Source organism: Vollenhovia emeryi, unplaced genomic scaffold (genome assembly GCF_000949405.1).
Source record: "Vollenhovia emeryi isolate VEMERY1.0 unplaced genomic scaffold, V.emery_V1.0 DF939131.1, whole genome shotgun sequence".
Lineage (NCBI taxonomy): Eukaryota > Metazoa > Arthropoda > Insecta > Hymenoptera > Formicidae > Vollenhovia > Vollenhovia emeryi.
Genome location: NW_011967235.1, coordinates 1,215,375 through 1,231,770, shown reverse-complemented (window position 1 = coordinate 1,231,770; position 16,396 = coordinate 1,215,375). Strand labels below are relative to the sequence as shown.

The 16,396-nt window shown below is 40.2% G+C and overlaps 1 protein-coding gene across 2 annotated transcripts in view; it reads left to right on the top strand.

The window, feature by feature from the left end:
- LOC105568143 (polypeptide N-acetylgalactosaminyltransferase 2) overlaps nt 1-16,396 on the top strand; it is a 198,855-nt gene that overhangs the window by 146,356 nt on the left and 36,103 nt on the right. For both annotated transcript variants that reach the window (XR_001009420.1, XM_012023562.1), the window contains exons 2-3: nt 207-379; nt 890-1,009. Coding sequence is in view for 1 of the 2 variants with exons in the window: in XM_012023562.1 (XP_011878952.1) it covers nt 207-379; nt 890-1,009 (293 nt within the window). In the remaining variant the exon portion in view is untranslated. The remainder of the gene's footprint in view (nt 1-206; nt 380-889; nt 1,010-16,396) is intronic.

The window sequence follows — 16,396 nt, the reverse complement described above, 5'->3', positions numbered from 1 at the left end:
GTAACTCGTACAGTTTACCAAATTAATAAAAAATTATTTATGAAACGACAATAAACGTTCGCTGACCGCGAGTGATCGCGATAACTCCGAGCCGGTTAGGGATTATTGAAAGTTCCACGAGATTCGTTAATCTGCAGCTTTTACGAGACATCTACGGTAATTCGAATGTGACAAGTTCTAATGGAAACCAATCTTTCTGTTAACAGAACGAAAACAGAGCCTTACGGCTGAAAGAGCCCGCGTCCCTGGCGCTTTCCGCCAGCGGAAATTCCGGCGGGTACATGGATCCAGACGGCACGGCCATTGTGATGTCATCCGAGCTTCTGCCAGCGCCGACCCCGGATCCGAGAGTGACGTGGAATTACTTTGACGAGCAGGGGTGAGTCCGGGCAGTGATCTTCCCTCGCTATTATTAGCTTTGCGAGCATCATTCACCTCGCGAGCGTCTTTTCGACGTCAGTCCGAACACTTTTAGACATTCCGGAAAGCATTCGCGGATGTAATATTGATTCAGCTGCAGCGAGACTTGCTCAGCCCGGAGTTGGAGAACATCGGCATTAATTATTTCGCGCGTTCGGCGCAAGTTATCTTCGGCACTCTTTTGCGGCGATCCATTAACTTTCCGCCGGCTAGAAACTCGCTAGAAACGTATCGCGCGTTTATTACTTGTTGCGTTACGTTGGAACGTTTCATTCTCTACGCCTATTCGTCGGTACTACTGTCCGTAATTATAGACGCGCCGTTATAATCGTTACGGGAGACGTCGTGTTTTACGGCGCGGTCCTTGTGACACGTGACGAATCCGCGCAAACCCGGATTCCGGGTTTGACGGGGGATTTCAGAAGAAATAACGAGAAATTCAGCGGCAATAATTTTCTTTGTGCAACAGGTACGTTTCAAGAGGTGGTCTACGTGCAGGCGAGGACCCATACGCGAGGAATAAATTCAATCAGGAAGCCTCTGACGGTCTTCCGAGCAATCGTGACATACCCGATACTCGTAGCGCCATGTAAGTAGCTTATTACGTAACGTTTGTCGATGTATCACGTTTGTTTCTTCGGTTGAACGCTGTCGGAATGTATCCTGCAAATGCTTTTTTTACACACGTAGATACGTTAAGCACAATTATACACATTAGGTGTATATAAATTACATATATTTATAGTATGACTTATACGGAATTTTCTTTCTTTTAAAATTTATCCTGAAAATTATGTGATCGTGGGACAACACGGTATTTCAAAGAATTTTGTGAGTTTTTTAAATTTTACCATATGTTTCACTAGTAATTATATTTACAATTTGTAGAGGAAAGTCCTCTATTATGAGATAGGTTCTGTTATGAGGCAGCAGGTTTTCAACACCCAAATTCAATCAAATCTTTTTTTGCAACGATTACACAACTTAACAATGAATTTTCCACTAAACGGATTTCGCTCCAAGGACAATAAATTCATGGTGGAATCAACTGATGATGCCTGTTAATTTAACAGAAACTCCGCTATCCCATATTAAAATCCTATCGCATAATAGGGGACTTTGCTCTATATATTTTACTAGTAAACTCGATGGTAAAATTTCACAAAACTCTCGTAAAGTTGTTCAACGTGCCACGTTGTCTCACGATCGCATGATTTTCGGGACAAATTTTAAAAGAAAATTCTCTCCATGTGTACACATCATTAACACATTTTGCATATAACCAGGGTTGGGAAGTAACTCGTTACTTGTAACGAAGTTACAGTTACAGTTACTTCTTTTTGGTAACTCTAACTTAACTTCGTTACTTTCTCTACATTTGTAACTGTAACTTAACTCAGTTACATTTTTTCGATAACTAGTAACTAATTTAATAGTTACATTAATAGTTACTTTATATATTTTTTCAACTTCCACAGATCGCATTAGGCCTTGCATTTGCGCATAAACGCCTTTATTGCCGCTTTATAATTCAGATGCAGATTCGATATTTTTATTTCTATTGCAAGGGAGTAACTGCAAAGTAACGATTCGTTACTTTTCGAGTAACTGTAACTGTAACGCGTTACTTTTCAGAATTGGTAACTTGTAACTGTAACTAGTTACATTGTTAGCGAAGAAACTGTAACTGTAACTAGTTACTTTTATAAAGTAACTTTCCCAACCCTGCATATAACATATACTAGTACGAAAGATTAATTTTAATATGCAAAATTGTACAGTATAAAATGTGTTTAATAATACGAACAAAAAAGGATGATCGGTGTACTGTGGCTAGTCTCTCACAACCCGTCGCAATATTTATTCGTCCCGTATCGTCCATTGACAAAAATGTCGAAGGCGGTTGCTCAGAGTTACGAAATTGCCTCGTGGAATAAATTCTCGATTCGCGTGTCCGTAAAAGTCGGCGGGACAAGTTCCTCGTTTTAAATAATGCATTGCCCCGTGACAATCGGTGAATACGATTTCCCGTCAGACAGTCCCCCCCAGCAGTCTCGGCGAGACAAGTACTTCGGGAGATGAGCGAAAAGACGGCGAGAAGAAATAAGAGGACGCAGAAATTGGCCTGTCGGTCGATCAGCCTGTTTATACGCCACTATTGGCAGCTACGTGATTCTCTCGGCGGATATTATTCCTCGCAAATGATCGGCAAGATCGCGGCGTACCGCTGGGAATTCATGCGGTATCATGACAAGCTGCCATACATTCAGACCGCCAAACAGCAGTTACTCCGCCGAAGAAGAGCGGCGAGATCTCGCAAATACTGAGTAGTAATATATTTCTCCCCGTATAAGTACAATAAGGTAGTTGTACGTAGTCATTTGCTGGAGAACTTTCGTCCAATTATCTTGAAAATTCATGACGAAAGATAATAAATTATATTCTCGTGGCAGTTTCTCATTACGAACTCCGCTCAAAAATATCTATTTCATTATAAACTTCATTTTTTAAACGTACCGAAGGAAGACTATGATATCCAAAAAATGCAAAAAAAGCCCGACCTAAATGCGTTAACTAGAAATTAAATGGACAAAAAGTAAAGAAGTTGAGGTGGTAACGTGGGTTACCACCATGCTTCAAAGGGTTAACGTGTGCATGATGAACGTAAAATACAAAGAATCCATTTCTGCGTATGCCACCGCGAATATCTCTGATAATTTTCTGCGAAGTGGATCCAGCATTAGTCTGTTTTACCTATCAGACACCGTGCTTTCATCAAATAAAGTAAACGCGCAGATACATTGAGAAATATTGAACATTTGAAAATTCCAAGTTTCGAACTTCATCATTTCATTGCGCACGTAGCTTGAATGCATACGAACACGTAAAGAGCGTGACGCTAAGAAATCTCTCGAACAGGCTCTCGAACATAAAACTAATTGGTAGCGCCTTTGCGCGATAGGATCGCAAAGTATACATATACCCGGCGCAATTCTTCTGATCCACCTAGGCGCAATCTATCCTTGTACGCTGTCTGACACAAGACTCGCACACACGTACGCGCGCATACACACGCGTCTTTTTATATCATGAAAAATTCAAAGGCGCCGTGAAGTTCCAATACATTCAGACCGTAAAGGAGTTTGAGTCGCTCCCAAGAAAAGCGATAAAGCCGCGATCATAAATTCCTACCGATACACATAGATCGTCGGTGCCGTTGTTACACGCCAAACGTGTTACAGCCGCCCTAAACGCGTCTATGTGTGAAGTCTCGCGTGAAACTATGTGTACATTTCCCGTGTTTACGGTCATTGTATGATGTTTGCAATGAATATAAATTATAGCCGTCGCGATATCTGCTGTTATATCTTGTCGCTGGAAATCATGCGAGGATCAACTGTTTGTCATGAAGATTAATCGGTTATATCTGTAATGTACGTGCTATGAAGGCGTATCGGTAATTAGTATCATGATGGTATTCGCAATAAATTGCGTTCCCATGTATGCATTATTTTCCCATTGGCGCATACGCTTTATTAAAATGTCATCAGTTAAGCGCAATGGGCATTATGGCATGTGATTCATATTTTTACGTACAGTATATTTCATAAAAAATGTAGAATATTTTACAAGATACGAAATAAGTATCGATGTACACATGCAATGTGCTGATAAGCACTGTGTTTTTTTAATTTACAATGATTAGTTTAACAAAAATTGCACGTTTTCTACTAGAAAAATTAAGACTCGTATCATGTTTTACATGTTGACCGCAGGGATTGTAGAACGCAGGAAAGCTCTTCCATCGCAAATATTATATTGCTGATACTCTTCCTTCGTATAAAGTTAGTTTTGTGTACATTACTTTAAAAAACATGTTGAAAAATGTCCCTGCGAATAGATAGAGAAATATTGCGGATCTGTACATATCGCGCTACGAGGTAAATCCCGCTTCAGGAAAATCGACGCAGGAACGTGCTTTGCAGCGCGCATTCTGTGCGAGATGAATTTTTGCGCCTCCTTGCTCGCACAGACAGACGTGACCTCGCGAAAATGCGGGAAGTCAAAGCCGGGCGAAGTTGCGCGTTTTAGATGAAAAAGAGATGGTGCTTTTTGCTAAGACGAAGGTCGTAGAAGGGTTCCGGACTCGATCCTAACGGTTAACCCGCAAGGAAGAAGCAGTGGGACGACGGGAATTGGGGAAGCAATAGAATTGAGTTTGCGAAGTTTTTTATGGGCGGTTCTCGCGCTTAATGGTATTGCCTGCTCTTGTTACCTTACGCGTCCAATATACCGCTAATAAAAACGTAGGCTGACTTGAGATACTCTCTTTCTCCCTCTCCCTCTCTCGTCGCTTTCATCGAGCGTGCAGAAGTACCATACTGTCCGCTCTAAATTTCAATCTCGGCACGGTTGACGATGACACAACGAAATTTGTCAGCAATCGTGTCGGGCCAAGGGAAAGGTTGACCGAAAGAGACTTACTCTGGGCAGTTTCGTCGCGAAAACCTTTTTGTTCGGATAAACTTTAGAATGATAGAATTTGCCTACAATATAATCGTGTATCCAGAATAATCGTAATTTAATATAATTATTTCGACGTCACGGAATATTACGCGGATCGGCATCTCTTGATCAGAGAAACCATAATACCTATAATCCAATCCCACAACTAATTAATTCATTATCGACGCAGCTAATATTGAATGTATCATAGTACACTTTGCAACATGCAATATTATGTTGTTGTTACACACACGATTAATATCCTCTCATTATATTGTTAAAATATTTTAGATGCTAATTTCCCCAATTCTCTGCATAGCCTATTTTTTAATTATCTCAGTATATTATTGTTTGCAAGTGAAAATAATTGTTTTCATACCTATTGTAGAACCTATGGTAGAACAAGATTTCCTTAAAAACAGTACGAGATTTGCAGTTTCTTAATGTGTGCTTTCTTTAAAAAAAAAAAAGAATTTTCACGTCAAGTGAAGTTTATCGTTAATTCAATATTGCAAAGTAGATGTTTTTAACGTGCACTTTGATATCAAACGATCAATAGCGTGTTTCCCAGGTCATCTCATCCTGAAACTTTATCCTTCTCTCGTCAAATCAAATTTTCTGCTTCTCTCCGTTCCGCGGCCGTTACACATGACTACGTCATGTTTCTTGCGAACGAACATGGTCAACGGTATCCACGAAGCCCTCCGAACGCGGAAGCCGTCCAACGCGAAGTCCCTTCATCGGAGGATATGACTTACAATTAGTATCGATATATTCGATTGTATCTCCTGGCTACGGGCGTTATGGCGCAAGATGCCATTAATTTTGCTTCAAAGCGAAAGGGGATTCGTATCAGTTTACGTCCGTTTGATTAATTCTGTATAACGTGCTGTCGGAGCGAATTCGGATCCGCGTGAGTTATCGGATACGATCCGTGACGTAAACTTCGTTTTCTCCCTGGCGCACGCCGCTGGTGCGCGCCGGGCAAGTAATCGCCTTGATTCCTGACGGAGCAACGCGGAGATTCTGTTAGTTGCGTTCGTGCATGACCTCATGAATCACGAGGGAATCAGCGAGAAGTCTGAAGTCCATATAAACGGTGACTGATGGGATTATACGGAATATCCGTCATGGATTTTATATAAGTGTTAGCCGCCTAGGATTGAAAGTAAATACATCATCCGCGCCTCCCCGCACGCCAAGAATAAACTTGACAAAATTTATTAGCAAGAATAATATTTGCGTTATATGCTCTCTAAAAGTCAATCGGTGGATTTTCACTGAAAACAGTGAATAATCATTGATTTACAGTTGTAAGTATACCACTGCGACCAACGACATATACAGGGTGTCCCATTTTAACTTGAATAGTAAAATATCTCAAATACTAAGCCCAGTAAACGAAAATATTTCAGACAAAAGTTGTATGGTTTTGAGGGAGACATAAGATGGTGTCATTAATTTGACCTCGAATAGTTGCTTGAAGATCACATGAAGATCACCTTCAATTTTTGTAATGGCATCCCCTTTTGTTATACTATCTTATTCTACTAATTAACATGAGCAACTTGTGTCTGGAACATTTTTTATTTGCCTAATACTTTTTCAGATATTCAAGAGAAAATTTATAACTTTTTCAATATTTAGCTTATGATATTTCGATAACTGTTTGTCGGAGGGAAAAGTAGCACAGGACGTTTTTACTTGATTTGGTCTCAAAAATATGCTGTTCCAATAGTGCTCCAATTACTGAAAATTTTTGTGTATGTAAATTTTGTATATGTTACAATACACAAAAATTTTCAATAATTGGAACACTATTGCAACAGCATATATTCCTGAGACCAAATCAAGTAAAAAAGTACGATTTTCAGTGGTATACTTATAACTGCAAATTAGTGACTATTCACTGTTTTCAGTGATAATCCACTGATTGACTTTTAGAAAGTGGAGAAATTATTTTTTCTAATTACGCAGGATCGTGATAAAGGTTAGTGCTTGTCTCATATTCATCGCTCGTAACCGTCCTTTAGGCAGCAATCGAGAAACCCGATAACCGACAGCCAGAAACAGTGCGTAAATGTTACACGATCTCCATTGAATGAGCTTACAATGTGATCGATTGTGCTCTATCGATCGACGAGGGGCCGGCTTTGCCAGAGTCGGTCGCTTTCTGCAAAAAGTCGTTTATTAAAACACTTAAAATTCTCGTCAGAAGCGTATGTTTGACCGCAAGGGAGATCCACTAGATCACGGCGTCCACTGCTACCGCAGTGCATAATATTTGACTCTCCGACAATCGTTCAAACATTCAACTACCGCGCGCGTACGAGTCAAACTTACAAAGTCACCGCAGTGCTTCGCAAACAGGGTATTCGTTATCGATTGCCTTCCTCTTGTAATTTCCATCATATTTACCGAGGCTAGAAGATCTACGTTATTTGCATGCCGCATGCCTCGCGAGACTTGATATTTCGGTCGATATGCATTAAACATATCAATGCGCTGTGAATGTCAAGATAAGGATCTCGGGAAAGGTTTACGCGTGATGTATGTTTGTAAATCCGCCATTGCGCGATCGAGCCTTAAAGGATTTCTAAGAGGGAAAAATCTTGTCGGAGTTGCCAGTCAAATTTGCATATCGAAAATCATTGTGCGCGAGCACAAAGCGGTGTTGGTTGTGCAAATGGTGATTGACCAAAAAGAAATTTTTTTATACGCAAAACTGTAAGTAATACCTCGCGCGAAGACAGCTGCGAGTATTACTTTTCCAAAACTGGCACAATATTTTATAAGATTTTGGGATTTTTATTTTTATTTCGACATGGCTTGCCGTCGTGCGAAGAATTATGGCCACGCCGAAAATACCAACCTCCATAGAACAAAACGTCAGGAGAAAAATTATAGGAGAAAAATAAACGTTACGGAGTTGCGTTACGGATGTGTTTCGGGGGGGGGGGGGGGATTGAAACTATCTATTTGCCTGTATATCGCCTGGCTGACGTAACAAGATTTCGCTACTTGCACGCGGTCTGACCGCACTCGCGGCTACTACTTCCCGGCTCGATAAATACGCGCGAGCCACTTGACATGGAAAGGAATCGACAGTTTTACTGGTTGTTGTTAAACAATCAGTCTGTCATATAAAATAGAATTTTTAATCCCCCACACATTTGCTCTGTGAAAACTCTTTTGCGTTATTACTTGTTTCATTTGCGTTAATACTTATTTTATTTAAAAAGGACTTGTTTTACATACAATTGAATCAATATGCTTTCACGCATATTTCTTGTCGGAGGTAAATTTGCCTCAACATTAATGTTGCATTATTGATATAAAGAATTTTATTTGGAACAATAATATTGTAATCTCTCCGTATATCACAATGATTTCATAAAGCATTTGCATAATTAATTCTACAAACGACCTGATTTATATATTATTAACTGTAATTTGTAAACTAAATCAATTAATTAAGCATACATTAATTAACAAAATACGGCAAAATAGTAAAAACAAGTAAGTTTATCTGAAACAGTCGGTCATATATCGCATTTTGTTTATGAAAATAAAATCTAAGAAGAAATTAATGCTTACATATTGCCAATTATACTAGGTACATCTTTTACATCATTCATTTGCACTCCCTACAAATTATCCTATTAACTTAAATGAGAAAAACGTGTACTAATGTAACTTACAATTAATACAATGTATTAATTAATTCTAATGTAAATTATTCAACAATACGATAGTTTCAGGCGAATAGTGAATCCTTATTAGACGCTCAGGTTTGATAAATTATTAAGTGTGCCTGCGTTCACAGAATGCAAGATAGATCGTGCGCGATATAGTTGTAGAGAATCTAGCGGTGCGTCTTGTCGTCATTTCTCCCTATTCTTATGAAGTAATAATTCGGTCAGTCCCAGGATACCTTAGTGCGCGGCCATGAATTATAACGAGAGCAGCTTTGTACTCTATTATGAGATCTTCTAGGGCCAGATACGCGTTGCCGTTTGATGTATAGTCGACCCGCTGGTCCACCGGTCCTCATTTTGCGCACCGGCTGTTTTATGTCTCCTGCATTATCGATCCGCTTTGCCGTCTCGGCCGTTGCAGGCATAGAAATATTTAATTTCTCTGTTTGCAATATTCCCGTGTGCACTGCAGTCAGACGTGTGCATTATGTAACAAATTCAGCGCTCCTTTTTCAGGAGACTCCACTCTATTGACGCGTTAAAGTGGTGGAAAGTGGAGGCACTTGTTCGTCAAGCGTCACGTCATTACGCGATGAAAAAGTAATTTGCCGCATGAAACGGTTTATTTTACGGCGGCGCATTTGCGCATTCGTGAAATTGCGCAAAAGACAAAAACTGCGGATGATGAATCGGGAGATTCATCGCGGAGAGGAACTACAGGCGAGTTGGTGCAACCACTGCACGTGGATCAAGCCCATATACTCTCAAGTTATTCAAGTAAATCCAGCGGTGTCTCGGGGAGCTTTACTCGCAAGAGGCGAGCGGGATCGAGTCACCGTGCCGCTGATATCGTCGATGGCACGACAAAGGATTGTCATCTTGCCCAATCCATCCGAATTGCACAATAGCTGGGCTATGCACGAGCGAACTTCGCTGAGTGATCATGAATCTGATTCTCCTGGCATACTCGTATCAATGAACTTGTTTTAACTCGGCTCTGCAATTCAGATTATCTTCGCTGACCTTCAGTGTTGTACAGACGAGGATCAGTTAATATTCACGGAACTCGTTCCGTCGGAGAAATCAATTTAAATTATTTTGTACAAGGGAAGATACGTGGGCCATCCGAGGCCACTATTTATACATTTCGTTCTCGCTCTTAAATTATATAACGAGAGGTTTGCCGTTTCGTCGATGGGACCGGTGCAGCCGAGCTTAATATCGCCGCGACGACAGCGCACTTTCCTAAACGTGTCCGGACAAATTGCGAGCGAAGTGCATCATTTCTCGAAACGAATTTCCCGGAGTCTGCGGACGCCGTGAGAGCTTCGCGTCGCGGGGAAAGTCGAATTACGTCAGCGGGCTACGAAGATTCTCAGAGCCGCGACAAAAGATGCCATCTTGTCCGATGCACTTGGCTGACACAATGAAGTTTCGTCCCTATCTAACCGTACGAGCCGTTACCGCCTGCGTCAGCACTTCTTGCATAAGCGCGTCGTCTGGCGAAAACGGACGACACTGCGCGGTGCGATTCCGTTCATCCCGAGACGAGTTCGAGCGTTCGCCACCCGCGCGAGAGAGTGTGCGAAAACACACAACGCGCCCGCAGGAGCGTTTCCGCGAAGCGAATCCTCCTCTCGCGTTCTCCATCCCTCCCCGCGATAAGACGGCATCGCGGGGTAACCGATTTCTCAGGTCTCGAAAAACCCCACCGCCATTCCGAGCTCGCGGGAAAGTGCTCGTTCCGCGATATCGACGCCGATAGAAACAATTTCGCTGGCGATTCCGACTCCTCGAGCGACGCTCGAATGCGCCGGGATTCGCGGGCGTTGCGATTGCGGCCGTTTCATAAACTCCCGAGTTATTTCCGAGAGCTTAAAGTCGTCATATGACCTTTATCGTGCACGGAAGATCGGTAAAAAACAGACCCCGCGTCATTACTTCCGTCGTTATTATACACAATTGACCACGGAGGAAAAGACTTTTGCAACATCTAGTTTTATACGAAACAATAATTTCAAATATATAACTATTTACACGTATCTTTTATATAATATTATATTTATATGTATGCGATTAAGCATATAAATATTTATATTATTCATAAATCTATAAATATTAAGTTAAATAATACAGTACAAATATCAAATCAGAAGTGCGAAAACATGTATCAATTTTAGAAAAACCATTTTTCCAATATCCTTCCGATCTACAAGGTTTCGATCCTTTGTTTTACCAATACTTCTTACGCGAATATTAATGTGAACCAAACAATTTCATCATAGCAAATCCGCGTACAAGACGCCCACGCGTGTGTCGAACGTGCGCAAGTCGCTGCTCCAGGTTTGCGCGCCTTACGTCCAGAAGTCCATTGTAGCGAATATCGTTTTAAGGCGCCATTTTCGGATAAGACGGCGTCCGGGATAAACGGATTTTTCAACTGAAAAATTCTATAACCACTTTGGTGTGCGGTGACGGTATTGGCGTGGCACGGAAACTCTCCAGCGCTGATTCGCCCTCACAATATGGAGTCCGACGCACGACTTCCGCAACGGCTGCTACAACTGTCCGATACAGTGACTGTCACGCTCAGACAGTATATTCGATAGAGTTTTTTTTTTTATCAGATGTCGCGACGTCTCTTTACTCGAATGCCATTTATACTAATTTTATACAGTCGGCGAAACGTGTCGAAACACCGCCTAGTTTATTCCTCGCTCCGCATTCGTTTACATAGCGTAAATAATAACTCTACAAAGTGTGCACTACTAGTTTTTCCGAACCTGTTTTTTTTAAATTACTTGTGCTTTATAAATAGAAAATATTTTATTTAAATAACGTGCCATACGCTATAATAATTCCTACCATATTATAGCATGTTCATATCTTTTCTACGAAATAAAATGTTTTGGCACATCTCACTACTTGTATGAATACGTAAAATGTTATGAAATTCTATACATAATTTTTGCGAGTGTTTAACGAATCGCGAGGAATATCAAGCTCGAGCTTATTTTGGATAATCACAGAAATTCAGAATACTAGAGAAGCCTTTGATAAAAATAATTCAAAGAGGAACTAATTTTCTCAGGGCACGAACAATGGATCTACCAGCGTCCTCGTAAACTTTATTACCGGTAAAGACAGACCCCTCAGTACACTCGGAGAATGACCCTCTTCACGTCGCTTCGTGTTAGCGGTTCTTTTTTTATCGTTGCACCTGCTGACGCCCTTTACGTCCCTTCGGCGCACAAAAGAGGGACTATACCATCTTATCTGAAAATACCTTAAAAGTATCTTAAAAATGAGTACTTCCGCGATTCAATTTGGCCGCGGCAATAAACAGCCGACTCTCTCTTCCTCTTCGAGTGAATCTTTTTACGAGCTCCCTGAAAATTATTTTGCGTGCATTCAGGAACAAGGCCGTCTCGCCAGAGTACCGTCGATAATACCGTGCCACGATTACGTTGATGTTCATCACGATAAGTTTCCGGCGCGTTAGTAAAAATTATTTAAAATCCCTCGCGCGGAATCGAGCGCATCGGCGATTCTATCGCGCAATGGAATCGAATGATATCGGAGATCGGCGGCAATCGTTTCTACTGCGCTGAAAATTCGACGGAAGATATTAAAAATGCTTTCGTGGAAACTATCGAATAACCCGGATTCATTATTGGATTTCTACAGATTTTTTTTCCGCCCATGCGAGAAGCACTGCGGAAACATTTCGAGTGATCGCACGATTTCAATGCTACATTAATACTGTTATGATATCAAATGGCATTTTCCGAATATATCGGAGGCGCTTCTAGATTTTCATTCAATTATCGTTTTTCCATGCTATGGTTTCTGGAGGAAACCAAATTTTTAACGAATGAATATAATCTATTAGAGGAAACTAAAATTTTTAACGCAATAACATTTTTTATTTTTATTATTGTAGCTTTTATATATATATATTTATTTATGTATGTGTAACATCCATTACACATGCAGATTAAATGAATTATTTTCTCGTGCCAAAATCTAAAACTGGTTTTAAAAATTAGGATTAAATTGATAAAGTTTTACTTATTATTATTATAATACCTATTTTTCACTTTAACTATTAATAACTCTTGTCTTAGGAAAAACTCTCCCTATATTTATGTAAAGATGACTAATGATTATCTGCTTAGAACCAGTTTCACAAACATCGGTTAACTGTTAACTAGGGTTCAGTCGACTCCCTATCTTTTCCCATCTTATTATTTAAGAAGAGACAGAGAATCAATTAACCTTTGGTTAGCAGTTAACCGATGTTTGTGAAACTAGCTCTTAGAGTAACAAAATCAATGCGATCGATGTTTAAAAATTTTGTCCTCCGATCATATACGCACAGATGGTTCTGAAGGCAGATGCTATCTCGTTATATTTTTCAATTGAGAAACATTGTTTTCAACAAGCGTACGCTATCTTTTAGTTTTTAGTGCCGTATTCCCCAACATCGCAACAGTTAGTTCGGTCGCCATGTGAATTGGTCTCCACGACTGGAAATATCCCAAGGGGTACCTATATCCTTCGCTTCCTGGCAATTTCCTGTATAAACGCTGGTAGTTACTTTTACAATAACCATGATCATACGACAACGTGGAGCTTTCTTATAATCGCTTGGGACTCGGATTCCAGTTTGTAACTTCAGCGAGTTTAAAACATGCGCGCTCCTATTCATTGACCTCCAATAATATCAGCTAGTACAATTCTGCAAATTTGCATGCGCGTATCTTTAGACGATCCCTATAGCTTTTATTTAAATCACAGACTCAGTATTTAATTCTTGTATCAAAGTTTGTATTATTAAAGCAGTTGAGATTGTAATTAATATAGAAATTGAAGAGAAGAAAGCTGCAAACTAAACATAAAAGTAATCTCTAAATTTATACAGAATAGGTGAAACCAATAAAGAAAAAGTTTAATATCATCTATTTGATATTACATATCTCCTTCCTTTAAACCGATGGTTTTCTCGACAAATTAATGCTCCGTATCTGAGAAAATGTAAGTAACTTCTGTATAGATCTTTTGGATACATTTTATCTGTGAAGTAAATTCAAGCGCAGCTTCTTTGAAGAAGGGGGATGTCAGAAAGAATGAAAGAAATATTTCTTCTTTTGATATGAGCATGGAAAGATGTAACCATCTTTTTCAGAGTCCGGAATACCTTCAAAATCTCATTTCATAATGTCTACGATTCTATGTGTAGCGTGATATTTTATATGAATAATGCGCAGCGATATCCTAGCATTCCTCTTTACGTCATATATCTTTGCGTTACACATAATATGGAAATTTCTACCTCCGAGGCATGTACATATACGTATATATCCAGATACGTGATCTTTACTAAATCTTCTTATTCCGACATCTCATTCAACGACACCTTACGAATAACGTTTATCGTAACATCTGCTGCAGTATTTATTTATCCTATAATGTAGTGTTCAAATATAACAACGAGATGTGTATCATAATATAATTTAACAAACAATATTTTAACGTTTAACTGATTTGAACTATTTTTCAAAATATACTCTTTTCCTTTGTATTAAATAGATATTTAATTTAAATATAATTGAGTAATACACATATTTAACGTCTTTTCCGTCCGCGATTAATGAGGAATGTTAAGTAATAAATTAGTCAAAACGCAACTGGATTCGCGACATTTATGTCTCGCCGCACTGGAGAGCTTCCACCCATTTCTTGCCGCCACCTGCCATTGGGGTAAACCGGAAAACTCTGCCGTGGCGCGGAGGAACCAGTCATTACGAGGGACTCGCTGTTAACGTTGGGAACTGCGGGTAATTAGGAAGCCGCTCGTAAATAGCGCGCCCCGGCGGCATGCCGGTCGGAACTTACGAGTTAGAACGAGGCGAGGCATACCGCGTTCAGAAAAGAAAGGAGGAAGAAAGGGAATTAGTGGTCCGCTTAACTCCGGAAATCTGTTATATTGACCTCGCGTTTCCTCGCCGGCGCGGCGCGGAAGTGGGTAGAGCCTTCCTTCGGTTTCCGTCAAGAGGATCTCGTCGACGTGGCACCCACTTTGGTTCTCGAGCGAGACTGAAGCCGGATAAAGGAAAAGCTGGCGAGTTTTCCGCGTATCCGTCATTTCCTACCAATTCTTGCCGTTTTCCTCTCGGAGAACGGCGCGGCCGAATTATTACAATTGTGTAAAATTCATTTTGTCGAAACAATCCGGCTTCCGCCGCGGGAATTCTGTGCCTACGAACAAGTTGGGTTTATTCCTCGTCGTGTCTCATTGTACGAGACACGTCGTGTCATTGTACGATTCATGATAGTGGAACGCAGCTCTGCTATCACCGATACGCGGCACAGATTTATCACGGAATCTCGTAGGAAATTTCTCGACGGGTGCAACCAACGTTACGCGCTCTCATCACGAGATATCCAATCGGGTGCCTGTAACGTCGCGTTTCTCGTCTCGTTTCAGCATTACAGCTCGCTTACTTAGTTTACACGCGCGAAAATAAATGTGCGCGCACGCTACGTACGCGCGAGTACGTCGGTTTGCACCTGGAAAACTAATCTCCGGTTACTGCTGCGGGATAATTGTGTTTGCCTTCCATTTAAGTTGTTTGCACATCTGTTTGCATCCTAGCTTCTCTTTTAGACTAACTCGTCTTCAGATTCGGCCTGCCATCAGGTCGCCATTCGCCGGCGTGCGGCTTCCTTCTTCCTTCCTCGCTTCTCTTTTGCCTTCCTCGACGTCGTATCTCGCACGACGATCGGATGCTCTTGATTGTCTAATTAAATTGCCTACTCCTTTTCTGTTTGCGGTACCATCGATTATTATTAATATTAAAGGCCTGAGATTATTTTGAGAATATCATATTCTCTGATTTATCTTTGCTCTATCAGATATCATTGCAGTAATAACCGCTGCTAAATAGTTGCTGAAGAAAGAAGTGTATATCGTACACACGTTGCTAATTTGAAGTAACACTGCCAATTTTTTTTTACCCGGGAAAAATGGAAATATTTCATTATATATGTCTCAACCATGTCATATCTAATTATATCCAATTCTAAAATTATCAGATCTTCAGAGATGTGACACTTTTATTGAATATTCAATATTATTATCTATTGAGATCTAATTGCGTTATCTTTGAACATTTAATTATAGATTTAGTTAGATCTCGATAGACAACCTCGAACATCCAAGGAAGTGTCAAATCTCTGAGGATCTGATGATTTTTAGAATTAGATCTCATGAGATACACTGAGAAAAATTGTATCGGATGAACCAATTAAATAGTGCGTTCGATGGTTAATTTTTTCGATTGAATTATGGATACATCCGATGAAATGCAGTTACCGGTGAAATTTGATTGACAAACCGATCATACTTTTCATCAGATATACAATTTAATTGGATATATCCGTTTGTTCTTATGTAATTGGATTATCTGATTATAATTAATCTAATTTTCAGTGTATAATTAGATATTACATGATTGAGACATATATAGTGAGATTTTCCAATTTTTCCCGGGTAATGTTTCTGTATCACGCGAGTAATTTCACTACGGATATCCCTGGTGAAGGGATGTGCACGGTGCTATCGAGAGTGCGCACGGAAACTATCGAGACGAGACTCTCTCGATGATAGAAAGAAAATCGAATAAGAAAAAGACGAGGAAGAAGGGGGAAATTAAATGAGACCGAAGTAAGGAACCGATAGATTTGCCTGTAAATTCCGAAGGAATTTG